The 17,602-nt window shown below is 37.6% G+C and overlaps 1 protein-coding gene across 1 annotated transcript in view; it reads right to left on the bottom strand.

Annotated features, from left to right (window-relative positions):
• Positions 1-605: 605 nt before the first annotated feature.
• EGLN1 (egl-9 family hypoxia inducible factor 1) overlaps positions 606-17,602 on the bottom strand; it is a 34,399-nt gene continuing 17,402 nt past the window's right edge. Inside the window, exons 2-5 of the mRNA XM_071431746.1 lie at positions 8,752-8,871; positions 6,521-6,657; positions 5,114-5,181; positions 606-3,335 (exon numbers count right to left, since the gene is read on the bottom strand). Of these exons, the coding sequence (XP_071287847.1) occupies positions 3,271-3,335; positions 5,114-5,181; positions 6,521-6,657; positions 8,752-8,871 (390 nt within the window). The 3' untranslated portion in view covers positions 606-3,270. The remainder of the gene's footprint in view (positions 3,336-5,113; positions 5,182-6,520; positions 6,658-8,751; positions 8,872-17,602) is intronic.

Raw genomic sequence — 17,602 nt, forward strand, 5'->3', positions numbered from 1 at the left:
AAAAGAGGAGGAATAGTGTGTGCTATCTTTTACAGTTCTGCACCTGCAGCCTCTACCATTCTTCGGTCCTCTCTCAAGGGCCTAAAATTAATTGGGAGCCATGTGAAACAGAGGACATCCCATTAAACCTTACACATCCTGTTTGAATGTGACTCATTCTGTACCTCACATACCTGTCAAAAATGGTGAAAAAACTAGAGCTGACTCTCCATCATAATCACTCTTCAGAAAGCCTAAAAAGGGTTCTGTTTTTGAGGGAGGAAATCATCAGGAAAATGGTGACCACACCCAGGTAACTGTAGGCAGTCTAAAGAAAAAAAAGTCCCAAATCCTTCTCCAGAGCACAAACAGCTCTGATTAAAAAAAAAAAAAAAAAAAACCAAAAAAACCAAACCAAACCAAAACACACCACCAAAAAAAAAAAAAAAAACAAACAAAACCCACCAAAAACAAAACAACAAAAAAAACCCAGTGCAAACAAAAATCCCAACCAAACACCCACAACAAAATAACCAAAATTCCACCTACCCCCTTTATCAGGAGGCATTCATAACTTTGTTGCTACAGAGTAGTTTTAAAAGTTAAAAAGATTACAAGTAACCACATAGTTTTCAAGAACCTTTATACATCATCTTTTTAATTAGATTAGCTTTACAAGCAACTTGAGGAGATGTTTCATAATGAACACTGCTTTTGAAATTACACAACTTTATAGGCAACCTGTAAATGAATCCTGAATTTCTTTGCCTGCTATAGATAAAGGTCTCATATTTCACAGCCAGCTAACATCATGAATAAAAATAGCATTATGAAGCTTTATTTTTAACCAGGACTAGACACATACAGATCATAAGACAGTTTAAAAAATAATTTTAAAACAAGGACCTGCTTGGTGATGCTCAAGACTGAATATTCAACCGACATGAAATGAACAGTTTCTAAAGGACATGGAAGAAATGGCTGACCTGATTTGTTGACCCTGTTGTAATGACTTACATGGAGTGAAAAATTAAGCACTTTTTAAACCTGTCTGGCAAGCACAAACCTACAGTGTGATTAGAATTTGATACGCTGTTTGACTGCAGCGGTTTGAATTACAGAGGGACTGAAATGAGTTTAAAGGCTTATGCTTACATTTCTAAAACAAAACCAAACTTCTGTTAAAGGAGTACTAATGAAGATGAAGTAGAAGAGGTGACTTTTTTGCTTGTTTCACTGGTAGCCTAAAAGCACTGCAGACCAGACAGTAATGAAGATTTGCACTCCTTGGCCAGGTTGGCAGAGGCACTTACAGTAAAGGTATCCTGTCTGTTTCTCTGGGAAGAAAAGAGGAAAGAGGAAGAGAACTGTACAGGGCAAGAACTTACTAAAAAAAGGAAAAGTGAAATCAAAACTAAGCTGGGATTTCTGTTGGTTCTCCTAAATGATATACCAATACTGAATTTTTCTCCCCTTCTGTCAGTTTGTTACTAAACAATTAGCTTTTTCATGTTTTACATGAACAATAGTAATGTTTTTAATAAAAAATTACTGAGCTTTCCATAGAAAGGGTCTTTAATTGAATACAAACTATACAGATGCTAAAATTGTCACAAGTTGTAATATATACAGAAATATTTCTGTACACTCACATTGTTTTGGCTAAGTAAGGAAATAAGGGACAGATAGAAAACTGCAGTGGGTAAGGTGAACAACCCCCAAACTCCTGTAAATATGAAAGCTGTCTTTGATAAGTTTGCTTTTGTTTTCTCAAGCTTTTAAAGCTCAGGAGAAAAAAAAGGAAAGAAGAAGAAGAAGAAAAAAAGTCTGTGTCCAAAACATCCATTTCTTAAAAATAAGAATATCACAGTTTCTGCATATCTCACTTTTATTCTGTGATATCCCATCTTCTGGATAAAACAAAAACAATGTAAAAGAAAGCAAATGTTTTCTTACTAAATATATACCTCACTATTGAACAAAAGGCAGTGCCTTTTTGGGGAAATCCTTCAGCAACAGTGAAAATTTAAAGATGTATTATTGCACAAGGAGCTTACAGAGTGATGCACTTCAGCTTCAGTGTGCTGACCACCTCCTTGATACTATATAATAGATCAAGGTGTCAACTTACAGACTGCATGGGACACCAACATTTGAAAAGGAAGTTTAAAAAAGTGAATTTTAGATATTCTATTAACTTATATACAAAGGAAAGGGGGGTGGCAAGTATCTTTTAGAAAACGGAGAAAGCTCAAAAATTTCTGTCAAGTAAGTAAGGAGGTTCTGGGTACCTCTAATAGCCTAGGAAAGCCCTTGTATATTCTTGTAACTCGATGGTATTTACTAGGTCCCCAAAGCCAATGACAGCAACTGATAGTGTCACGTTCACTTAGTGCCAGTCACTTAAAAAATAAAAAAAACAACCAAACATCCCCCCTCCAAAAATAAAAAAAAAAGAAACCAAAGAAAAAAGAAGAGAGACAGAAACTTCCCCTCTGTGGATTCAACATACAAAACCACAAACTGAATGTTACTAATAGCAAGATACTGATTTGCTTTTGTTAATAAGGTTCAAGAGAACACAGTCAAAAAAAAAAAAAAACCAATACAGCAGCAATCTTTAAAAGTTAAGATTAGTGTGAGATATGATATAAAACAATCAGATTTTTAGCTGGTAATTAAAGTGCTCCTTTTCTGAATTAAGTTGTAAAAAAAAATTAAAGTGATTATCAGTTACTGGCAACCCTTACATTAAATTAGGTCTTTCATGGCAGAGGAGAACAGTATGAACAGTTTTACAAAAATAGATCCATGTTATATTGGAGAATACTGTAATTTTTTTCCTTTTTATCAGTTTTTCATTTTTTTTAAGACTCAATTTTGATAAACTGTACCTGGTCATACAAAAATTACCCAAAATTCAAACTTTTACCATATAAAAAAAGGGAGAGATGAAATGGATTCAGCTGGATGACAGGTCTGGCAAAATATAAGGATGGACAAATTCTATGTAGGGCACTTATTTATGTCCAGATGCATATGGTGTTTCTTACTGATTGCTTATCTTCTTCACATAAGCAGTCACAGGCCTGGAGTCACAATCACATAGTACAATGCTTCAGCAGTCAAAGAACCTTCTTTTTGATGCAACATTGAAACACTGTTTGCTTCCGTATTAAGATGTTGGTTTGTTGTTGATTTTCCTTTATCTTGTTATTCACATTCAAAAGTTAATAGATAGCATCAAGATTTATCAGGGCGAACAGCAAGGGGAGTTGCTAAATCAAAGGCTTATAAAACATCTTTCCCAACTGAGTCAGAAGGTTTATTAAGTTCAACCCTCACACCTTTTTCACCTGCAGAAATATGAAAAGGAAAATGGTATTTTTCAGCATTTATCCAAGTACAGTCTAATAGTCTATATCACTTTCCAAAATAAAGTTTTACTATCAAAACACAATATCCCATAAGCAAGAAAAACTCACACATATTCTGCATGGCTTTACTTAGACTGACACTTATCCAAGAAATGAATAGGTTTCTATGTTATGACATTTCATTCTATAATTTCACGTATTATTGTCAGTAGAAAATAAATTGCATCTTGCACAATTCTTGCTGCAGATACAGAGCAAAGAACGCAATTTCAATTACAACTGGAAACTGAAACCAGAACAATATGGTAATTTAAACCCATTACAGAGAAAACCAATACTGAAGAAGGAAGAATTTCTTTATAGAAGGGGTGATTAAACATTGGACTGAGCTGCACAGGCAGGCAGTGGAGTCACCATCTCTGGCAGCACCATCTCAGTGCCATTGTCTAGTTCGTAGGGTGGTGTTCAGTCAGAGGTTGGATTTGATGACCTCAGAGGTCCGTTCCAACTTAAGTGGTTCTGTGATTCTGAGAAATTTAAGCAACTCAGCCTTCCTTCCTTAAGTGCCTGCAATGTGGGGACCCTGGAAAGGAAGGTGGGGAAGAAGGGGGAGCACCTTCCCTTCAGGCTTGAGCGCCCCCCAACCATTTCTCTGCAGTCCCTTTGAAAGGGCAGCAGCTGAAGCTGTGCAGAGGCTACAAAGCTCTGATCCAGCAAGGCTGACTCCAGGAGTTGCAGAGTTGCACACTTGTGACATGAAGGCTGGCTAAGAGATAGACAGGCTTCCTGGGGAGGCCAGGCAGGCTGACTGCCTGGGAAGTCACCTGTGCCTTGCCAGGAATGTGCCACCAAGCCCTGGGACAGCCTGCCTGGCTGGAGCTGAGGGGCTCCCTTGGAAAGCCAGGCAGGAGCTGCACTGCACTGCCCAAAATGCACGGTCACTGAGAGCACCAAGAGGGACTTGGCTGAACTGTACACAGCTCTGGGGCTGCTTAGGAGCTCCAGACAGCAATAAATGGAAGTCTCAGCTAGAAAGGACTGGCACACGTTTTCAACATCATTGGTTTCAGAGCTTTTGCCAAAGCCATGTTTGTGTGTGTGTGCACTTGCTGTACACCTGATTTTGGGTTACTTTTAAACTATTGTAATAAACACAAAATTGTGATGGCAATTACAAGCATGACAGAAGTCCTCGGCCATTTCTCCTTATAATGCTAATTTGAACAGGAAAATTAGATCAACTTCCTCTTGGGGGAGAAGCCAGAGAAGGAAAACAGATGCTAGATAGGTGAAATTGGAAATGAAGGAAGTAAGTCCATTCTTTAAATACAGATTTTAATTTTATGCTTCTGTTTTTCCAATATAAAAATTCTAGTCAAGTAAAGTTGTATTCACTTGTTGAATCCCTATATTCGATCGAAACTATTTCCAGAGCTCTCAGTTCTGCAGTGCCTTAGTCTCTGGTGTATTCATCCTCCACATATATTAGGGAGACAAGAGTAGGGAGAAACTGTATCCCCCATGTAAAAACACTGAGCAGCCTCAGGCCTCAGAGGAAGTATAAGCAGGACAGGCATTGACCTGGATTTCATGAATCACTGCCCAGGAGTTGAATCCCTGGGTCACCTTTCCTGTAAAACCTAACTCAAGTTATGCCACTTTCTCTCTCTTTTTGTGCAGAGGGTGGGCCAATGAGATGAGGCTACATTTAACTACTCTTCCACAAAAAAGTAACCATGATGTTAAGAAGAGCTTACCTGTTAGATATTTCACTTTAGCTCGTGCTCTTTCATCTGCATCAAAATACCACACTGTTATTGCGTACCTAAGGAAAGAGAAGAAAAAAGAACTCCTGAATTATGAAGCAAAATACCAGTGAAACACTTAACATGAAACACAATCTAAATTAGATGATACTTCCACAGTCTGACAGAGCAAAGTTTTCATAAACAAGCAGCAGGTTTGGGGTTTTTTACCTACTAGCAGGTATTATCTGAAAAGTCAGTGAAAGGGTGACACTGATACTCTAAGTTTATACTCTTTTTCCCAATCCTATTTATAGTTCTTGTCCAGAATAAAGTCTCTGCCCACATCACTTTGCCCTGTGACCTCATCTTTTTACTAGGTCAAGTTCATCACTGAGTCACACTGCAGTATCATTTTTTTTGGATATTTGCCACAAGGGACAATTAACTACCCCTTCTTACATGGCTCCTCTGGTTTTCCACTGCCCGTAGAGGTTTTAAATACAAAATGCCACCTATTGAGAAAAGACTTTAAGGAGCTTTAGTAAATGGCATTTCACCATGACTCTTCTGGGAGTAGAGAGGGGGAGGGGAAAGCGGTACAGCTTCTGGAAAAGCTGCAAGAGGATATGCTTCAAGTTTCAAGTTACTTCTTGCAAACCCAGCTGTGTTATCTCACAGCTCCAGTCAATGTTCAGTGCTCTGGCCATCCAAACATGTTAAAACATGGGCAACCGGAAGTCTGAATCAAATGATTTACCTATTGAGACTATCTGGAAATGTCACTTATCATGGGGGATGGGGGGAAGTCAGTGTGGGTACCTTTAGCATCAACCACTGCCCAGCACTGAGGGACAAAAGAGAGATCAAGTTCCCCCTGTGCTTCAGATTGGGAACAGCTCCTCTAATACTCCACAAAAATATTTGTGTATTGATGGTCGTTTCTGTTCCACAACCCTCACCTAATTCCCAAATTAGATATGGTAGCTCAGCTTGAAAATTATTATTTTCTCACAGCTCCCTGCCAACAAGAGGGAACATTAAACTGAAGCACCCAGTCAATCTTCCAGTAACACAGTAGGGTGGTAAGGACAAAGGCAAGTCAGAAGGGTATAAAGCCACTACAGAGAAATAATGAAGATGGCACCCTTTGGCTATGTTGGGGCCTGCTTATGGCTCTGTGTGCTCCCACAGAGTTCTGCCAAGCACATGCTCAGAAACTTCCCACCTACACACTCAGGAGGCTTTCTCCAAAATAAGAGATCAGGCAACACTACAAACTCAGCAACACAGTGGAAGCCTAATCACCCATTAGCAGAAACACTCTCCTTTTTGTCAGGAGCAACAATTCACAGTGTCCCTAATTTCTCACTTCTTGCTAAGAGAGGCACCATGCACTAGAGAGTCCATCACTCCTACCTTGTAGCAAATGCTGGCTGTACTTCATGAGGGTTGCGGCGGTCAGACCAGAAGAATAGCAGTCTATCAAATTTGGGTTCAATATCAGCAAATTGGGCTTTACCTTCTGGAAATATCCGAAGGATGCCTCCACTTACCTGCAAATGAAATATTTGCAAACAATGCTTGAGAGCCATGTCTCATTGTATTTAATAATTCTGAATATCACATTTGAAAATATCCCAGACACTTGGAACTGAAACAAAGGCATTTATCATGTTCTATAGAAATTATGAATCTATAGCTTTTCATTTAACAAAATGTTTAACACATTTTTCACTGTGATTTCAGAATGCTACACCCCTTCATGTTTAAGTAAAAGCTGTGAGTTAGATGGGGGGGGTTGATGCATTACTATTAGCAAAACAAAAATGGACAAGACTGATATTACAGATAATATTATACAGGTGGCTAAAAACACCCCAATATAGATGGGAGAAACATTTTATTTCACATCTGAGTTTCACCTTTCCCCATTAAAGAGATTATTTCTTTTAACTGCAGCACAAGTTTATGTGTAATTAAAATAAGGAAAGAGTAGGAAACTTCAAACTAAAGCTTGAATCTGTACTACTCATGGTCAATTTAGATCTCTTTCATGTTTTGAAAACAGTTGAACCTACCTATGTATGCCTAGAAATAAGCACAAGTAGGTGGGGTTAATTATATTTAAGTCACACTAACTTCTTCCTACTGATGGTGTGGATGTTGTTAAATCTAACTATAGATGGCCACCATAGACCCTCATGTCCTAACAGACATAACAATGCAAGTACTAACAAGGCAATTTGATATAAATGATGGGGCATCTGTGATCTAAGTCAGCAAACAAGTGACAATTTAGATCCATTTCTTCTCCTAAAAAAGTTTGAGATTCTTTTTTCAATAAACAATATACTTGGTAGTATATTAATTTGTAATTTGAAATAGACTTTGCAGGAAATAAATGCCTTTGTTCATAAATGAAATACCCGGCTCATAAATTTCTCACAATGATTGTGAAAATGCAATTTGCTTGACTCCTATACTCTGGCATGTATTCTTTTGGTTTGTTTTTTTTTTTTTCCAAGAGAGAAACCATAAATCAACTAAAAATCCCTAAAGCTGCACTTTAAGATGTTTAGTACAATCAATCCATTTACATGCAAAGATGCTATTATGGCAAAAAAATATTTTCTACCTGTAAGATTCAATTTGACATGTCAAAGAGCACATCAGAAACAGAAAGCTTAAAGTGCATCCATCTGACTCACCTTTCTGATCTATCAGTTTTATGCAATTATGTTATTAGGGAAAAAAGAAAAATAACTCTCATCTGCAATTTGTGTTATCCATATCTGGTGCATGCTATGCACAGAATCTGACTGCTCCCATTTACTCTTCCACATGCTACTCTCTTAGCACGATGAGGCATCAGTAATTTTATCCTGTTTTTTTTCCCCATATACTATAAGAATAAACTTGTCCATCATTAATGGCAGAGAAATCAAAGAATTAGCAAAGCTGTCTTTGCATTACTCTTTCATGATCTCAATACTGCCATTTAGCTACATCTGTTCTTCAAATCTATCTAGTCCCATCAAATCACTAGGAAAATCCTTATTAAAAATTCACTTTACTAGTAGCCACTAGTAGTAAATTTTTAGACTACTTGAACTGTGGTATAAATCTGTTGTACACCCTGTACCTACAGTGATACAAGATTTGTGCTGCTTTGAACTATACTGATGTAGCAATGACTGTACCACTTGGCTTATTTGAAAATGCTCCCAAGCTATAGCATCTTTCTTTTTAGAACCATACTCAAATAAGCAATCGACTTCCACAAAAAGCAAACTCAAGATTCAACAGGAATATAAGTAAAATTTAAAATAAGAATGTATGAAATTGCCTTTAATTTCTCTTTGTGTATAGGGAGGTATTTACCACTTTCCTCCATTCTTACTGTCAAGAAGATCCTGCTGACATCATGCAAAACCTTGAAAATAAATGGTTCATCTCTATCTGCTCTCACTAACAACAGAATTAGGGAGGCAAAGGACAACCACAGTTAACAAAACGTAAAACCACAACTAAGGCACAGAAATAAGGACATGAACAAAAACCTCAAGCAAAGGTGCAGTAACAAGTATATTTATATACATACATATATATGGAGGTAAAAAACATTTTAGAAAGAAATTATTGCATACCTTGGCATCCCAGTCCTTATTAAGATAGTATATACATGTAACACATCTTCCATCTCCATTTGGATTATCAACGTGGAGCACATAACCTGTTCCATTGCCTGGATAACAAGCCACCATAGCCTGGAGTCAAAGAATCAAATACAAGAATTACTTTTATCTCTGTGTGTGGGAAAAGTCTACATTTTATCTACATTAATTCTTAAGTAATTAATACATAAGCAATAGAAAAATTAAACAGAAGTAACGGTCAAAGAAATTTTTGGAATTTTTAGCTGTGCTTTCTTTCTAGTTAAAAACTGGTTTAGAACTCAAACAGAAGTTGACAACAAAGGCATGACAGACACTGAGAGGAACACTTGATTAAGGCATGGAAGGTGGGGCTACTCTCATGTTGTGACTAATCACTCAGACTTCCCTCCCCTGAATGACATGGAAGAGAGGAAGAATGTATTGTGTGTAATTTAATAGCTTCTCCTTGTGATAAGAAATCTTCCAGGCTCAAGTTCAGACAGCTATCTTTTCATCTTTTTTTTTTCCCCTGTGTTTCCAATGCAAAGAATTCCTTCTCAAAAAATGCTGTCAAACATCTATTTTTAGGAGACTTTTAGACAAAACCAGTAGCCCATGTTACTCGATCACTGCAAGAGCATTCTTGGGCTTGTGTTTTGTCCTGTACATAGGAGGTCTTTGAACCTTTGTTGAAACAAACCTACACGTACAACAAAAACATCCTTTTTAGACAAGAAGTGAGAAATGGAAAACAGACACCGAGCAGCAATCTGCAATAACCTTCTGACATCAAACGACTCCCAGTACAGCAGTGTATTAAACTTCCCATGCTGCACTTTGCTCACTGACTTGAAAGCCCCCTGGAAGGCGATTTCTGAGTCTTCAGACACACGGATGTGCGTGTGAAACAAAGTGGCCCTTGCTCCCAGATGGCCTGATTAGCTTGATTAGCTATCAGAGCACGTGGCTGGTTCGTTGCACAGCACATCTCTGTATCTTTATGCCTTTGCTAGAAATAATAATTATTTCACTTTTTTTGAAAGAGATCAGAACAAAGTTTTCCAAGTCAAGTCACCCACTGCCACGACAGTACTCACAGTGACAATATCCTACCTGCAAGAAATCGCAGCATGAATTAAAAAATTTAAAAAAACCAACCAAAATGTGAATTTCTACCAACAAACCAATATACTGCTAATCTCAATGACTGTCTGCTGTATGAAAAAAAGTAGAAAAAACTTATATAAACAAACATTCTTGTCTAGATTTAGCCTGGTTAAGTTAGAACTCCAAGTCAGAGCTCTGCACCGCAAACTCTTTCACCTCTAATGTAATACATAAAAAATATTTTTCCAATAAAGTGATTTTTTTGCTTTATACTGGTAAATTTAATTTCCTCCCCCTCCTTTTAAATGCTACAAATAAAGCTTTCCACGGTTTGTATTACTTGCAAGTGTTAAGGAATTCACTCAGTGCAGGTAACTGGATAAACTGTGCTTTGTGCAAACTGAGAAACAGTTTAAAGTACTTGCAGTTCAATCCATAAAATATTTGCATATCACATGTCAGCAGAATGGATTTTGCTATAGCAGCAGTCTTTTAAAAATCTTTATTTCCATATATACTCTACTAATGGAAGCAACAATTTTTAGTAGCTATATATAGGCAGAAATCAGAACACAGTACTTGCCAAGTTGTAAGCCTGTGATTTTAAAGAATCCTAAAAATAAAGCCAAACTTCATTCACATCATTTGGAAGTGATTACACTGCATGAAAAGTACTTAGAAATACAAAATCCTAATATATTTCTAATTTTCATTAGGCACTTCAGCTTCCTAGCCTCTTTACTGTAATCATAATGCCTTTATGATTACTGGCCTCATGTTATGAAAATGTTACACATATCAAGAATGTGATCTAATATTTGGCAAAGTCCTGACTTATCAGTTTTGCTTCAGGAAGATAAACCCACAGAAATCAAAACAGTGAGTTAAAGATACCAAATAATGTAATAGGGTTCTGTAATTTCCTTTCTTAGGAAAAAAAAAATAAAAGAAGAAGAAAACAAAAGCAAAGCTGGGCTGGAAGAGGAAGATATTTGGTTTTCACTGAAAGCCAACACTGTTGATAAAAAAGTCCCATGTACCACATAAACCGTACCAAGCTCTCATAGAGCATGAACAGTGCTGAAAGCAGATCCAGGTCCAACTCTGGAACAGTATTCCTAACAGCAGGAAAGTTTTAATTTAAGGAGCTTTGCTGAGACATATCATGCAAATTAAATCCTGACACTATCTGTTGCTCACTCTCTGTGTGAAAACAGCTACTAAAAATCTCTAAGAATGAGGTGAAATTTGAGATCAAGCAGCTGGAGCAATGTAAATTCTCACTTTGATAATTGGGAGTTAGACTCCAAGGCAACAAAGCAATATTTCCCACCGCACTGCTGAAGAAAAAGAGGACAAACAACACTTTTTGGAATGTCTGAGGAAACACCAGTTGTCACCAATTTCACATAAAGAGCAGCCATATTCATTTCATACAACCATTTGAGTCTAAAAATTTTTCAGTCTTTAAAAAGACCTCTTGTTTTTCACTTCAGAGTCTCAAACACCTCCTATCATCAACGCCAAGTGACAAGAAACAGTTTTGCTGCGATAACTTATCTAATATGTATTTGTTATAACACTGAGAATGAGTCAGCCCTCAGCAGCAAATTGGAAAGCAAATAAATTTGCAACTCAGCTGCTGTAGCATAATATACATTGCCCCTGCTGTGTCCTCAGTTAACCCATGATAAGGAAAGATACAAAATATAACAATTTATCAGGCATGGGACGTATATTGCTTTGTGCAACATTATGAAGTGAGTTCATGCCAAACTGTCATGTAGTGCAAAATTATCCATGTGGACAGGACAAAGAAGTGATCCACATAAATAGCAAAGCCTTTGTTGCCTTTTTTAACATTTTACAGTATAAATAAGAAAGCAAAGACATGTATATCACAAACTGAGAAAAATTTGTGTCTGTGGCAATTTTTTTTTTCCCAAACACTGTTAGTGGCAGTCAGTACAGCCAGGCATTTGAGACCTGAAAGTCCAAGATTCCCTAACATTTTGGGCTATGAACAATAAAGTTCCTAGCTTTCCAAAACAAAGAGACACCCAGTTGGGTGGCTCATCAGCTGTTCCATAGAAGCAATCAGTTAATTCAACTCAAGGTATTACTTGCATTTTCTTAACAGAAAAGGAGCCTCCTCTTTTGTCCTTTTTGGGCATTACTATTCTTAAGCATTCAGTGAACTTACTTTCTGCAAAAAAATGTACTTAAATCACACTGGATTTGTTCACTCGCAGGATTCATGTGCCAACACTTTTAATATTAACCTTCTTTAACCCAAGAGCATTCCATTTTAGGCTGAGCACTCGTGTCTAGCACATGAGCGCTGTCCTAAGATACCCCCTGGAATTCATGAGTAATCAAGAAAGCATGAAGGTGCCCTCCCCACACTGGAATCTGCCCAACTTATGTCTATCAAGTCTGAAGTACTCACATGCTAAAGGTCCTACTGATTCCTATTCGTATACAGATGTTCTGTGTGCAAATGTTCTAAGTCCGGAAAATAAGGCCATCAGCTCAAAAAGCAACATTAAGTTGTTAACAGAAGAACTAATTGAAACCACAGATTTTCTGCTAAGAATAGGCATCCTTAGTGTGTCAGGCATTATTCTAATTAACAATAAAATGCACAAAGGTAGCATCAGAGGGAATAAACCATAGTCCATATAGTTTTTTTACTATGTAAAGACATCAGCTAAGACAGCCTGGGAGGCACAGCATAACAGTGCAGCTGAAAACAGTGTTTTGTTTGGGACTAATCTCGGCCTCCTTTGACACGAATGTATGACAGCCTCTCCCATCTATAAAGAAGGAAGACTTGAAGGTAAACAAACTGAAGCTTTATCTTCTATCCTCTCCATTCCTCTCACTGCTGGATGCCTGAAAGCTTAGGTATCGCTCCTTAAAAAAAAAGGAAACATCAAAGCCAACTCTTAGGAAAGAGAGGAGAATACCAGTAACATGAGAACACAAAATTCTCTAAGGGGGGAAAACCCCCAAAACCACAAACATGTAATGGAGAGGATGTGTGTTCTATTAATTTATTAAAGAGATTAATATTTAAACTTTATTGTTAATCTCAGATTAAAGCTGCATCAGTCAAGGAGATGTCACTTTTGCTGTTCGCTGAAGGAACTGCAAATCTCAGTGAGCCAAACAAGATGTCTAAATGCAAGACCGATGACTTCCTACCAAAATTTATCAGATGTGCTTACAAAGACTTCACTGGAAATCCTTGGCATTGGACATATGACATATTATTCAAAGAAAAAAACTTCACACACCACTACAATGAAGAACCAAAGAAAAATAGAATTAAATTTAAAAATGACCCAACCCTGTTTGGCTTGTGATGTATTTCTATTTCAAAAATTTATTCATCCCTGACAAACAAGAGCTGTGAGGAAATATATTTCATTTTAAGCATGCATCAGGCTATGATTTTTCACAAGTTGAACAAAGAAACAGTCAAATCAAAAGAACAAAAGACTGGTTTAGTATCACTTTCTGTGAGGAGGATCAAGATTACTGACTTACGTATACTAGCATGGTACAACTTGGCTTGGATTCATAAGTGTCCTGGTTTAGGGCAAATTTAGGAGAGAAATCCTTCACAAGCATAGACAAAAAACTTGCAACTAGAAAGAAAATGTCAACAGGGAGAAATTCCTGTCAGCCTTACCCAAAATAGAGCAGTCTAAAAAAAGGTAAAATAAACCTGAGATACAGCTAATCTAAATATTTCTATACTAACTTCCATCCGAGTAAAATTTCCTGCTGTTATCCTCCATGGTTTAGTAAGCAATGCTAGAGAATCAAGTTTTCACACATGTCAAAAATGTGAAACTAGAAAAGCTGGAGAGAAATATCAGGCCCTGCAAAGATTTTTTATTAAAAATTCATGCCTTGCAGTCATCATCAACTGCAGAATATGCAAGGAAAAAGTAAACTGCTACTTAGCAGCTTAAAAATTAATCAAGGCATTACACATCCTCAAGAGAAGAGAGGAAACTCTAAGTTAGAAACTAAAATAAAGAAAAAAATTGACATGTTGCAGCAGCTTTGAATCACTGATCTTTAAGCCCTTTCTCCTAATATTGAATTACCACTACAGCTATTCAATTTGTCCATTAGCAAAGGAGTTAGGAATCATTCTTTTCTTCTGCATTTTTCTCTGCAGATATGGTAAACACCCAGCTGCAGAGTGAAGGCAAGAAAAACCCAAATACCGAAACAGAAACCAACAACCACCCAAACTAATAAGCCCTGACTGCAGCATACACCTGCTATTTGTGCCACCTTCTTGTAAGAACAGAGTAATCTGCTCTTTCAGGAAAAAACCCAAGCAACTGAAGGCAAGGATGACAAGCACAGGTCACCCTCTCTTGTATCCTGCCAAGTTTTAACAGCAAAGTTGGAAAGCTTGGCAAAGTGAAGGCAAACTGAACTCAGAACAGAGATGAAAAATGAACTCAGACAGGAAGGGAGAGAGGAAAAACTGAGAGTTGACATAGCTGCTTACACTATTAATAGAATCAGCACACAGCTATGTACATGGATTACATCTTCCATGACCTTCTAGGGAGTTCAGTAACCTGACCTACCCCCCTCCTTCCCAGGCTTTTCAATGCAGTGGCCAACACAAGATTTCTACTTGCTTTGGATAGAACCACATTTCATAAGCATACACAAGCAACATAACATACCATACCATCAAAAGTTTGGCACAACATATTAATACCTTTATACATTTCTTATTTCTAACTTGCCAATCAGATGCTGATTTCTCAGCCCAAATTTCAGAAAAAGCCTTGCCAACCAGCAGTTAATTCCTCTTCAAGTCATGGCCTTATTCCTGTCTTCATTCTTTTGTGACATTTACCTGCTCACGACATTCACTTCAAACATCCTAATAAAGTGACACAAGCCAGAAGGCAGCAGTTTCCATGCTGGTTCAGTGGCCACATTCAGCTGAGCTCTCTAGGGCCAGCAGAGCCACATGAAGTTTGGATCCAAACGGCTTGAATGTAACCATGGTGCCACGGAGAAAAAAACAGCTCGGGTATTTTTCCCTGTAGCAACAACTAGTTTGGTACTCTCCCTTTACCATTATATTCTAATTGTGCTCAACAGCAGGACCACACAAAGTTCATTTTCAAGTATCATTCCTTTAATCCATGCATGCCCATAGACTCCAAGAAATGCTCTTCAGCTCTTGAATTGCTGAAGAAACGTGCATACAAGTCTAGATGATTCATCAGTTCTTACACATGGCACAGGAAAAAACACAGAACTGCAGCAGCTTAAATCTGATATTCAGGAAATGACTGTGCACATGGGATGTGCTTAGGCTTTGATGAATACATCTAACAAATAAGAAATAGGATAGAGAAGCTTTTATGAAACTATCAAGCAAGAAGCACTAGCCAGGGAGAAATGCTATTGATTCTCAACATGGGGACAGCAGAAGGCATGTTCCTTGCATGGAGGCTTTGACTGAGCCCTGAGGAGAGTGTGGCAATTGGGGAAGCACATCTCCAAAGGTGAGCCCATGAGCAACTGAAACCAGTGCTAAAGACAGACATAACAGGAAGATCTAAAACACTTCCCAGCTGAAGTTCTGCAGCTCTCACTGCTACTAAACTGAGATAAAAGTGCATGAACATTAATGAGCTTTTCTGCTCTCCTATACCTCAGTTTGTAAAGCTGCAAGTCTCCAATCTCCAAAGGCAAAGAGAGGGCTGAGTCAGCTAACAAACAGCAAGGAAAAAGAAAGATTGTATCTTCTGTAACACAACACAGTGGCATTTTCCAGGCTGCTAGCCAGGTTAGGTGGGACGTGCCTATTCTCAAAATTGTGCCAGTTTAACAAAAAGGTGCTGTTTTAAAATTGAGTCAGTGAAGGCACTGCAAATACACCTGCAGTACTTCAATCTTATGAAGCCCTAGTTTCCATTAACTTAATCTAACTGCTTATCAGGAAAATAAAATGGAGTTCAAATCTAAAAATGTACACAGAGAGCTGTGCACTGACTTAAATAGAGTAATAATTAAAAAACCCAAAAGTTTCTCTAACATATCTCTAAATACAGACAATGTCATGAAGTCTAAACCACCTACATTCCCTAAAATAAAAAAAAAAAAAAAGAATCATTTATATAAGCACATCCAAGATATGTCAGAGCTTCAAAGCAGTAATAGCTTCCTCCTCTAAGGTTCAATATAACACAATCTGATAGTTTTGATATCAAAGTCTACTGCAAACTTAAAAAAAAAAAGGCCAACACAGAACACACAAACAAAAAAATCCCCCAGATATACTTAATTGAAGCTTCCCAAAGAAAGTAGATGAAAAGCACCGTCACCAGAGGCAGAAAGTTCTTTCTTAAAAGCTGAGGTGCAAACACAACACTTGGCTTTGCAGCTAGGAAGGGTCTAAAGCATACTTGATTTGTGTCGGTCTAAATCTGCCTAGAGTATGATTAAATAAGTTGACCAATACATTTCAGATTCAAACCACTGTTGAATAATATTAAATATGTTTGTAGAATTGGCAAGCCTCCATGGCTAATTCCCCGTTCTTTTCAAGAGAAGCAGACTCATGACTCACTGTTTTGGCGCTGTGTAAAAATTTGACAGAGAAGTAAGTCAGTCAACACAGATTTTAAGAGTCTGTTTTTAATTTAACACCATAATTGCTTTGACATGAATAAAACCATTTAGAAAATAAGTACTTTGAAACTTTTTTGCCCAACATGGGGCAGAGCTTTCTGCTCTCGCATAAGACTACTCAACTTCCTTGTTTCATCACTACCCATTCAAAAAGGGCACACAGCAACATCTTTAGGAACTAAAAATAACATATCACTAAAGCAAATTACAACAGTGCACTAAAACAGTATGAAGTTAAGTCTCATTCAGCTACATCACTTAAAATATATTCTGACAGCACTTTGTGCACACCAGATTTCCAGAGCCAACCAAGTGACATCAGCAGGCACACTGATGCACAGCACGCAAAAAAGCATGGTTACCTATTTTTAGATTATTACGTATTATCAGTGAATTTTTTCAGTTGTGTGAGATCTACTGGGTAAACAACAACTGGACTCAACCTTAAGGGGTCTTTTTCATCTTAATGATACTGTGACACACTACCTTAAAACTAAAGCGCACACATTAGCCTAAACACCAAGCCTGGGGACTTCTTAGCACCAGGAGAGGCTGGGAAAGAAGAAACACTAAGGATTAAGAGTGGGCAAGAGGTGGCTGCTTTTTGTTTTTCTTTTTGATCCAAACATTACTGTATTATCTGTGGAAGTAAATGGCTGAGAAATTTGCCATTTAAAGGACGTCACTCATCTCTGCCTTTCTCTCTTCAAAACTATACATACTGAGAAGCCTAGAATTTCTTTCCCCTAGAAGATAAACCATACACAATCATTTTGCTCACTGCTAGGAGGGAGATTCATTTCTTACTTAGAACTGCAATTTTGTTTCTGTTTTAGGGAATAAAATAGCCACATAAGTGAAATTTAGCTTGTAGGAAAAGTATCTTTATATAAATTTGAATGTTGCACAACTGCATGGGAACAGGATTGTGTGTTTAGTACTAAGCTCAGCCAGATACTTGGAAATATTTGTGCACTGCAAGTTCCTTAAGTTTAGCTAATGTTAATGTAGTTGCAGTAAAATGTCCAAATCTAGGCCTCAGGTACCT

The sequence above is a fragment of the Agelaius tricolor genome, unplaced genomic scaffold (genome assembly GCF_023055355.1).
Source record: "Agelaius tricolor isolate 1412-34295 unplaced genomic scaffold, bAgeTri1.0.p SCAF_1, whole genome shotgun sequence".
Lineage (NCBI taxonomy): Eukaryota > Metazoa > Chordata > Aves > Passeriformes > Icteridae > Agelaius > Agelaius tricolor.